Genomic DNA, 11520 nt, shown 5'->3' with positions numbered 1-11520 from the left:
GGTTTAGGCTAATTAAATGTCAGTTTAATAGTAAATTACTCCAAAGGAGAAATTCATAGTAGGCTATCTTTGTGAAATGATTTGGCTGCTGATGGCTACAGGCGACCTATATATGTTTAAAAAGTGATTTAATAGTTTTGAAAAACCTTTTCAATGTCAATTTACATATCTGCCTCTTTTATATGTCTTTATTGGGTTTTTGTCTTGTTTTCTTTTTCTTGTACCATGGCTTTCGGCGCCTTGCGCATTTTGGCACCGGCTTGCTCCTTTGGGGATGCAATCACCGCGTTGCACGCAGTTCCCCTGCGCGCACCGTGCAAATCATCCCATCTGCGTTTGCAGTTGTCGGGGCCAAAGTCAGGCGGAGGAGGGTGGAGGAGGAAGAAAGGGAGGTTCTAAAAGTCATAATTCCCTCCATATCTTATCATCAGGAGTGACCGGGAGGCCGTCGCACACACTTTTTTTTTTTTTTTTTAGATCAGCTCGCGGTTCTTCTGCACCGGTCACAGAAGAACCACAGACAGTCACCCCAAGATGTATCATCTGAGCGCCGCCTATCAGTTCATGTGTTGTGGCGGTGACACGCGTCCGGTCTGGCATCACCTTTGTTGTTTGGATAATAAGCGCGTTAACAAACGCACCGAGAGTCAAGAAGGGGCCGTCGAGGGTAGGGGAGGCAAGAGGAGAGTGCGGTAAAAGTCGTTTAAATTTGCTCGACGCACAGGGGGAGGGGAGACGGTGTGATAGAGAAGAGGACAGACTGGAGGAAAGGGGGTTGAACCAAGGACGTCTCCGGGTCTCAGTGAGTGAAGGGGGACATCTCTCTCTCTCTCTCTCTCTCTCTGGGTGCGCAGCAGAAGACGAGGCTGATATCCTTTTTGGACTTATTTCAACCCACCGAGGCAGTTGGACAGTTCATCATCATCCTCACACGCACTCCCCGTCGGACGCTGTTTGACCATGAGGACAAACGTGTGGATTTATAAAGTGTTGCTGTGTGTTGTGGTCTCTGCGGTGGACGCAGGTAAGACACGGAGAGTGTGCACGGACCGTGCGTAATGTTGTGGAACTTCAAAGGCTAATTTTCTCTAAATGGATAGCATTGACATTACGATCCCTTTAGGCTGCACTGGCCAAAGATGTTTGACTTTTAAGTCTCTAATGATCTAATAGATGTATCAGAGTGAACGACATACGGGGAATGTGTGCAGGGAAATGTTTGCTCCCCTTTTGTGCTCTGATGAGCCTTTTATGTTATTTTAATTTCATATTTTGTAGCCTATATAATATTCATGGTCGCTTTTGATTATAAACAATTTTTGTTACAGCAATATACAGTTCTCAACCTTTTTTTGTGCTAAGAACCCCAAATTGATATAGCCTATATTTTGTCCGCGGACCCCCATTTGAAAATGTTTTGTGCCAGAGGAGATTTTTGTGTTAAAAAAAATCGACTTTGGCCTATTCAACATTTTCGAAGAGTTTGCGTGTATCTGCTATTTTTGAATAGCCGACGTTTGCTGGGGACCCCCTGGAACCCCTCCAAGGACCCCTGGGGGTCCCCGTACCCCGCTTTGAGACCCACTGCCTGGTACAGTGGTATCAAGTGGCTTTGATTAAAGCCCCATTGACTTATCAATATTGTTGTACCACGTTGTTAATTAGGCGATATTAACCTTAATATAGCCTAGTTACTTATAGTAAATGATCAGTCATGCACCATATTAATTTAGATATATCTAGCTTGGAGATGTTTGAGTGCCTATAGAGCATTTTAATGGACCCTGATTGTTTAAAGGAGGTGTATCAAGGTACCATTCTCCAGCTGCGTAAAGTGGAATATGGGAAGGTGCGCGCGCGGCACGCACACACACACACACACACACACACACACACACACACACACACACACACACACACACACACACACACACATGCTTCGGCAAGTTGTGCGCCCCGCTGGGTTAAAAGACATCTGTTTGAAGTCCATCTGCTCATGTTACGGCTTTGTCATTAAAAGTTTATATAGGTCATTGTCATTTCGGTAATAGACACTTGTAGCCTATATCTGTGGAACTAATGCCTGCTACTGGGGGGGGGGGTGCGTCATGGGGATATTATTCTCCTCTTGCACTTTAAAATATTAGTAATTCGAACAGCTTTAAATTGGCCAGTTGCACGGCGACAAGGCAACGGCACAAGCGAATTAAGCGGAGATGCTGTTATATGCGCGTGCCCGCGATGGTTATATGAGCGCGCGCGTTTTGGCAGGACAGGGGAACCGTTAAACATCTGGACGGGCTGAGCTGAGGGCCACATTTTTCGCTCGCAAGCGTGTGTGCGTTCACTGGAGCACATGCAGGGGCGTCACAGGGGGGGGGGGGGGAGTGCATGGAGGAGTGGGACTGAGTTACTTGGGCCCAAGGTAGAGGGGCCTGGAGTTATTTTATACTTGAGCTATTTTTGAAAAATCTTGAAAATGTGTGCAAGTCTTTGAATATATGTAATTTTTTTTTAAGCAAACATTTGCAACTCAAATTCTGCTTCTGGGGGGTTCTTCTTGGAACTAAATATGGGGATGGGGGTCTGTGGCCAAATACATATAATTTTGGGGGTCCTTCACATGAGAATATTTGAGCACTACTGACATAGAAACTTAGGGTTTTCAAAAAACCTTACAAGGATTTGAAATATTCAAAGACTTGCACACATTTTCACGATTTTTGCACTCGGTGCCGCGCTGTGAGCTTGTATATTATGTGCTATTTTTCAATAGTTAAAGCACAAAATAACGCAGTGAGTCCTTGTTAAGGCCCATTCCCACTGGGCCAGATAACAGATATCTGGAGATATTTCTCCAGATATTTCTCCATGCAAAGTGGATGGTAGATACAGATAAAACGTTTTTTTGCCACAGATAAAAGTATCTGTGGCAAATATCTGTGGTATATATATTTTTTATCTGTATCTACCATCCACTTTGAATGGAAAAATATCTGGAGAAATATCTCCAGATATCTGTTATCTGGCCCAGTGGGAATGGGCCAGCCTATATACAATGCAGCTAACTAGTAACTGCGTATCCCCTCCATGTTTTAACCATAGGTTTTAACATGTGTGGGGATGAAGTCTAGCTCCAGTCCTTGTACCCAGGGCCCAGAATTTGGCGCGACGACACCCCTGAGCACATGCAATGCATGAGTCCAGACAGGCGCACCTCGAACCTGCTGCTCTAGTCTATTGCTACTTTGGGGATGTTTTTTTTTTTTTTTTTTCTTTTTAATTCAGTAGTTCTCCAACTTCCACATGTTCCAAAGGAAGCCCACACACCTTAAAATCAACAATGGACCGGCGGGTGGACCCATACTCTGTCCACTCACCTCAACCGTGCAGTGCAGCAGAGCTACATTACATTTAACAATAATATCCAACCTAAGCGAAAATTCAGGGCTTTGGAGATAGCGATATATAGGAGTCAGACTGGAGGCGAAGAGGAAGAGACTAAGTGAAATCTAATTGAGCGGCCTGGCGAGACATCAATGTTGGAACAACAGCGTGATGAGTGCCAGATGTGGTCCTAGTGCAGCCCAAACATTAATAATGCGTCCTCCCCAAAACCATTTTCAACCACGGGGAGCCCTCCAACCGCCCCAGAACTCACAATCTCCTAAGTACACACACAACGTCTTGTGTCGGATCTTGGCACGAGAGTCTGTTGCTATAACTCACCAGCATGAGATTTTCTTCAGTGATTTATACACCCCCACTTGCCACCAATTACAAAGGGTGGGGTGGGGTGGGGTGGGGGGGGGGGGACTATTGTAAGTGAACGCGTTGTGCAGGGTCTTGCAGGGGTCTTCAACAGGGGGTCCAGGTCCCCTAGGGGTTCCACAGAGATACTGCAGGGGGAGGGGGCGCCAAATCTTTGTGTGATAGGGACGTTATTTCTCAATTCTTACATTAACCACTTGAACCCTCGCATCCCTATTCTGAGGGGGAACATTATCTGGAAATAGAAGATCTACAAAGATCTACAAAGCTCACAACGCGTCGGCTTTTAGATTGTCTATTTTTGGGCGAAGGGGGTTTGGGAGGGGAAAAAGAGCAGACCAAGTACCAAGCCAACTTTCAAGTTTACGAAGTATTGTGTCATTGAATGTCTGAAAACACACAGTTAATATGAATCCGATATGTAGTGGGGGTCCCTGCTTCATCTCTCTTTCAGCTAAGGTTTCCTTGGCTTGAAAGAAAGAAAAAGATAACATTGACGATCAACTGACCTAAAGGATGTTTCTGTGCAAGATTTAGACGACAGAAAGTACTATTACAGTAGAGTTCCACTCCAGCGAAGGATGCACTTCACATCCCCCCCCCCCCCCCCAGGCAAAGATGAATGCTTTGCATCGCTGAGGTTGCAGTATTGAAATATGGATCGTCCCATTTTTGACCTGTAATGGATGTCATGCTCATGGGTTTATGCCGCTCTTTTGCAATGATAAAACTCTTTCTTTTGATGTATTACTTCTTCCAAAGAGGCAGACTTCTCTCAACAAAGGCCCATAAATCAAACGCCACACAACTTATTTTCGCGTGCTTGTGCAAACTGCAAACTTTCAAACATAATTTTCCCACAAATAAAATAAAGTCCCGTTGCTGGTGGCCATTGACAGACTATTCATTCAAAGTTATTTTGAACAACAGTAGAGCATGATGAGACGCGCAGTGATGAAACTTCCTTTATTCCTGTGGAGCAGGATGCCAGATGGAGGCTGCAACTTGTTACCCCCAAAAGAAAAGGAAATATTCACACCATAGACAGCGCTTGGTGTCATCCCCTCCTCCATCAGTCCTCCCAGTGGTGTCAGGCACATTCGCATATGACTTTTTCGCCTACATGCATTTGGTCCTTTCGCATGGCACTTTCGCCGTGGAGGAGAGTCTTTTCACCTATCCTGTCTGGCCCATTCACAGTTGAAGAGCCATTTCGCCTGCCCTAGACTGTCCATGTTTGCATGACAGTGGTGTTACCTCACCTGTCAAACGGTGACCATTACACATGGCTATCCTATGCACCCCATAGAAATCACATTAATACAGATTAGAGCTATTGGAATCAGGTGCGTCCAAATAATTAAATGGGTTAGATAATCACCCGCGTTCGGTAGGTTAGATGATCACCCGCGTCACAGTTACTGAGGTTAGGGTTAGGTTTAGGCATAGTTTTACTGAGGTTAGGGTTAAGGTTAGGTTTTGGTGGTCGGACCAAAGCAAATTAAGGGTATTCGACCTAAGGACAGACATGTTACCCTGTTTGACACCACTGTCACAGTCACTATAATATTTAAATGACAAAGGGATAATATGCAAACAACAGACAGTCTGACAGCTGAATTGAGCATAGGCGAAATGGCTCTTCAACGGCGGCGAAATGGACAGACAGGTTAGGTGAAAACACTCTCCTCCACGGCGAAAGTGCCACGCAAAAAGACCAAATCCATGTAGGCGAAAAAATCATAGGCGAAAGCGCTGGTGACCCTACCAGTTACTACCATCGGATCGACGCTCCGATGCCCACGACCCTGGGAAAAAAAATCTTCAAAACGTTGATTACTTCTTCGATCACTATGAACAAATTGATATACCTGTAGGCATTGTATTCTGACCACCTTTCTTGTCAGCCGTATAGTTTTAACTGCGTGTGTGCGTGCGTGCGTGCGTGCGTGCGTGCGTGCGTGCGTGCGTGCGTGCGTGCGTGCGTGCGTACGTGCGTGCGTGCGTGCGTGCGTGCGTGCGTGTGCGTGTGTGTGTGTGTGTGTGTTTTCCTTTGTCAAAGAAATCAATCTGTCAGACAATGAAATTATCTTGAATCGTGTTGCTCAAAATGAAAGGGGACAAACTCTCAAAAAAAGTAAACAAATATATATAACGACAATACACCTAAACTAACAAGATCCTAGAAGATTTAACATAACAGGAAAGTGACCAATAGCTACTGAATATAAACTATTAAACAAAAAAAATATAAAATGCTACTGTGAAAGAGGTCAAATATAAGGTTTAGCCCTCAGCCCCTCACTAGTAGTAATATCCCCCTAATGTACGTTAGCTTGACATTATGTCCATCTCACAGTGCAACGCCCATCCAGAGAGATCCAGAGATCTCTCTCTATAGCGCTGCTGCTCCAGTAATCTCTCTCTACAGCGCTGCTGCTACTCAAAGATCAAGTGACAAGCCAGTGGGCCAGTTACATGAGTTATATTTCGTCGTTGTCGAGTGGAAACCTTGTATGTCCAAAACCGTTTGTTTTGTATTTATCATTTAAAAAAATATTTAAACTAGTGAAAACAGCAGATCTACAAGCACACAACGCCTCGCACCGCGAGGCGTTGTGTGCTTGTAGATCTGCTGTTTTCACTACTTTTGTGCAACGGCCTTGTATGATGAAGCAGGGCTTTGCTTTGCGAAAGAATGTACACATTTGAAACTTGGAGATACAAGGTTTCTACCCGACAGTGACGATTTACTTTGTTGACTGCCCAGCCCCCAAAATGGAATGAAGGCCGACATTTTATGTTTAATTTTTTCCTAACGGCCGGCCTGGACCGGCCGGGAATGAACCGGCAGTTCGGGAGTTGTCCCGCTTTTCCCAATGGCCAGCACGTCCCTGTACGTTAGCTTGACATTATGTCCATCTCACAGTGCATGTCCATCCTGCATTTCTGGTTCATTGGCATTGCGTTTAACCAGAACATGCCTGATGGTGTGTTTTGAACTGTGGCTTGATGTAGGCCAGCTGTCCACACCTCTCTGTTCTTCTGTACCGATGGCTTTCTTTCCTTCCAGTTAGTTAACTGCAGGCATCCCATCTCAGCTCTAACCATAGACATACTGTACGTTCATACGTAGAGATGCCGCATTGGCCACTGAATCCTATGTCAACTTGGCAGGGGGCATCTTGCCATAATAACTCCACTGCAAGAAATATGCCTTAATATCCCTGTGTGTGTGTTAGCTAGGCACGGCCAGTAATATCACATTAGTCTGGGATCTCTGTGTGGAACCTGCATTTCCAAGGACAGATACGAAAAAAAAAAAACTCTGCATACTGTTTCCTGATTGGTGCCCCACAACCTCAGGGGCAGCAAATTCCAATCACAACCAAGCGGGCCAGACTAATCAGCTGAGGGCACTGGCAGATTTGTCTGGTTTCCAGTGTGTGTGTGTGTGTGTGTGTGTGTGTGTGTGTGTGTGTGTGTGTGTGTGTGTGTGTGTGTGTGTGTGTGTGTGTGTGTGTGTGTGTGTGTGTGTGTGTGTGTGTGTGTGTGTGTGTGTGTGTGTGTGTGTGTGTGTGTGTGTGGTGCAACAATGCTTCTTGGCAATATATTTTATACCGTTGGAAGGCCTGTTTATTCCCCTTTTATATGATGCCCCATTTGTAAGGAACGTGCATTTCTGGGATGTGCAGCGCAGCTGAGTGTGTGTGGGTGTGCCACCCATGAAGAGTTACTATTGACTCTTGTTTCATCAATATTACCTGTGGGTACATAGGATATGTACCCACAGGGGGGCTACACGTGTCCCCATAGGATCCCAGAGGTCTGTTAGAGTGGGATCCTATGGAGAGACATGGGCTGTTCCCCTCTCCCCTCACTGTGTAGGGCAGGGTTCCCCAATTAGTTTTCCCCAAGGGCCGTATCATGTCTAGGGTACCAAGCCGAGGGCCACAACATTGCAAGGGGCGACGGTGGCGTTCCCGCTACTCCAGTGACGGTTCAGATATCGTCGTTGTTGTTGAAAACAGCCGATCTACAAGCACACAAGCCTCGCAGTGCGAGGCGTTGTGTGCTTGTAGATCTGCTGTTTTCACTACTTTTGTGCGATGGCCTTGTTTGATGAAGCAGAGCTTTACCTTGCGAAAGAACGTACACATTTTGAGATACGGGTTTTCCACCCAACAATGACGATATACTAGTTTTGTTGCTGCTCTTATACCACCATTATTACTTGGATTGGTGGGGGCCAGAGAGTAGCACCCTGCGGGCCGCAAATGGCCCGCGGGCCACCTATTGGGGAACCCTGGTGTAGGGTCTGGGGTGAACAGGTGTATGTGAAAAGGAATACAAGCCTGTCCCTCCGAAAAGATTAGTGGACTGTGTGGAATGATTGGCCGGACTTTGTCACAATTCGGTCTCAAACGTGACGTCTGGATGTGATGTTACTTGGTGCAACAAATGTCACTGACGTGACGTCCAGATTTGTTTGGCCAAGTTTCACCTGAAAATGTAGTACTAGGAAATCTATTTGGTAAAAAAAAAAGAAAATCAAAGCAAAATACATTCTTAGAATTTGGAATCTTTCTCCACGATTAATTATGTTTATTTTTGAGTTTGACAACCAAACTGAGGTCTTTTAAGCAGCAGACTAAAGCTTGGTTATTAGAAATTGACCTCTGTACAAGGTAAAAGTGTTTTTAACGTATTAATTGTTGCTTGTGAGAAGAGAAACGATGGATAAAGTCTTAGGACTTTGTTGTGTTTATCCTGGAACAGCTGTAACCTTGTGGTTTCATTGCATTTCAAATCAAATCAAATCAAATTTAACCAACAAACTCCAAACAGCCCTCTTCTACCCACTAACGGTAGGTGACGTCATGTCACAGGAGTGAAGGAGATGAGAGAGTTTCCTCGAAACATGAACAGAACGTTTTGTTCACTGAGGATAAGTTTTCCTTATTCAGGTGCTCCAAGACACCTCAGGCTCACACTGTAGGTGGAAGAGTAGTAATAGATGAAGATTGGTCTTCATAATGTTCTCTGCACTTACCAATGCTTGTGCATTAGTATAGGGGTTCCCAAACCTTTTTGTCTCAGGGCACCCCATAAATATTTTTTTTTAATCCGAGGTACCCCTACATTATAATTTTCACTCCCAGCACCTTATATTTATAGCATATCGTCGTTGTCGGGTGGAAACCTTGTACTGTATGTCCAAAACCTTTCGTTTTGTATTTATCGTCTTAAAATGTACTAAACTAGTGAAAACAGCAGATGTAGATTGGCTGTTTTCACTAGTTTTGTGCGACAGTCTTGTATGATGAAGCAGGGCTTTGCTTTACCAAAAGACGTACACATTTGAAACTTGGAGATACGAGATTTCTGCCCGATACGAGGTTTCTGACGATATTTTAGTGATTATGTTGCAAGGAAAGCGTTGAGATAATAGTCATTTTGGTTAGATCTGACTGAAATCTTGCGGCACCCCTGGACTGCCGTCACGGCACCCCAGGGTGCCCTGTCACCCACTTTGAAAACCCCTGCATTAGTATATGCATAAGTAAGATCTCCTGTAGCGTGAGGCAGCTTGATGTACAAGTACAACCCCTGGACATGACACTAGTACGTCGCAGGGACGTACCCACAATCCAACCCTTGATTAGAGTGCCAAGCAGGCACTGGGTCCCACCATCCCATTTTTCAGTGTCTTTGATATAACCCGGCTGGGGATCAAACCCTAAACCCCTTGTCTCAGGGCGGACACTCTAACCACAAGGCCACTGAGCTGGTATGTGCATTCCACTGGTTATTGGCTACCTGAAGAAAAAAAAAATCAAACCTCGGTTCGAAGTGAAGCGGTACATTCTTATTCTATGTGTTCTAGAGCTATGAAATCTGTGTTCTAGATCTATACATTTTTTTTTATGAATTCTTAATGATGAATGATTTTGTCTGGAGGGCCAAATTGTCATGTGAAGCTTGACCAATCCTCAATACTGCATGCACGGGACATGACACGGACACGGGACTCCTTGGAAGCCTATGGGACAGACTGTACGGGACAGACAAAGCCACTCCTTGGAAGCGGCTTTCACCACTTCAAAAAACATTGAATCATGTGGATCTTGGAATACATGACATTTCTATGACTTATCAGAAAAAAAATATTATCTATTAAGCCCAAGGGTGCCAATTGCCATCCCCAAGTGATGCCACTGCTGTTAAGTTTAAAGTTTTTGTTGAACCCAAGTGCAGACACAAACACGGAGGCAGATATGCAGTTCTAGAATATAGATTTAATAGCCAGCGAGCAAACAAAAGGCAATAGTCCAAAAACAGGAATCAACAAGAATTCAAACTTAGGAGTTGGCCAAAACTTGGGCCTAGGCTGGCAATGGCGAGGCAAGGTCCACCAGATCAATCCGGGTCTGGGTACAGAGGAAACACAACAGTTAGTCAAGGCTCGAAGCATGAGCTCAGTTCGGGGCCCTCCCCAGGTTGGCAGAGGGAGAGTAGAGCCCAGGATCACAGCTTAGGCAATTGGCACCGGGTGAAAAAATGGGATAAAAAATAAAAAATAAAATAAAAAAAAAGGCTCGAACAGAGACTGAAGAGCAGAGCAGGGCTTATATACCCTCAGCTAGATTGCTGAGACGCTGCAGCTGGTGAAGCACCGCACCCCGGTCCCTAGTCACCCAATCATACATGGACAGAAAATGGTTAGGATGAGGTAGATGGTAGCCACGCGTAGCCAGGCTTACTCATCTGCGAAGAGAAAAGCCTGGTGACAATATCAGGCAGAGACCGTTCTCTCCGCCGTGAGAATTTCAACGGAAGACTACAGCGCATGACGTAACTTCGGTTAAAAACAGCACTTCCGCCACTTCCGCTAGAACCAACCGGAAGTCATATTGTGGCCAGGGTGGGTAGATGGCACTGGCATGGGCGCTGATGTAACAACTGCATTTAACTGATTATGTTTTGAATGTTCCAAAAGGGCACCGGTCGGTGTTCAGCAGTTTGCGAGACTCACAGACAGGCCGACCCTCTTATAAGCAATTATCATACCCATTTATTTGTCAGATGGTAGAACTATTAGAGGCGTCTACACTAAAGCTGAAGAGGTGTGTGTGCGTGTGTGTGCGTGTGTGTGCGTGTGTGTGTGTGTGTGTGTGTGTGTGTGTGTGTGTGTGTGTGTGTGTGTGTGTGTGTGTGTGTGTGTGTGTGTGTGTGTGTGTGTGTGTGTGTGTGTGTTAGGGCATTCACCAAATATTCGAATATCAAAGTTTTCTTTTTTTTCTTAAAAAATATATAATTTATAAAACTTGGCTTGATAGGAAGTCATAAGAATGAGTTGTCAATGCCCCTGGTGGATGAATTTGTTAATGCTCTATACCAGGGGTTCTCAAACCTTTTTAGGCTGTGACCCCCAAAATAAACATATTTTAACTGGGGACCCCCACCCTGACAAGCACTTGGAATTGTCGGTATTACATTTAATGTGACTCGGTTCCGCAGATAAATATTGTGAAAATAGCAGATCTACATGCTCATGTAGATCGGCTATTTTCACATTGTTCACCTCTAGCTTACTTAATATTTGACAGTTTGGCCAGTCCTGTCGAAATATTCGACTATTCAAATACTTTGAGGTTGAATAATTCAAATACTAAAAATCACTATTCGTGAATGCCCTAGTAGTGTGTGTGTGTGTGTGTGTGTGTGTGTGTGTGTGTGTGTGTGTGT

General features: G+C 44.9%; 1 protein-coding gene across 1 annotated transcript in view; it reads left to right on the top strand.

The window, feature by feature from the left end:
- Positions 1-960: 960 nt before the first annotated feature.
- LOC308309103 (hepatocyte growth factor-like) overlaps positions 961-11520 on the top strand; it is a gene marked incomplete at both ends in the record, with an annotated part of 50522 nt that continues 39962 nt past the window's right edge. The window contains one exon of the mRNA XM_080754575.1: positions 961-1024. Within this exon, the coding sequence (XP_080610701.1) occupies positions 961-1024 (64 nt within the window). The remainder of the gene's footprint in view (positions 1025-11520) is intronic.

This window comes from Nannobrachium achirus, assembly GCF_963921795.1.
Source record: "Nannobrachium achirus genome assembly, chromosome: 23".
Lineage (NCBI taxonomy): Eukaryota > Metazoa > Chordata > Actinopteri > Myctophiformes > Myctophidae > Nannobrachium > Nannobrachium achirus.
The sequence above is the reverse complement of the archived record's forward strand: the minus strand, read 5'-3'. Positions and strand labels throughout refer to the sequence as shown.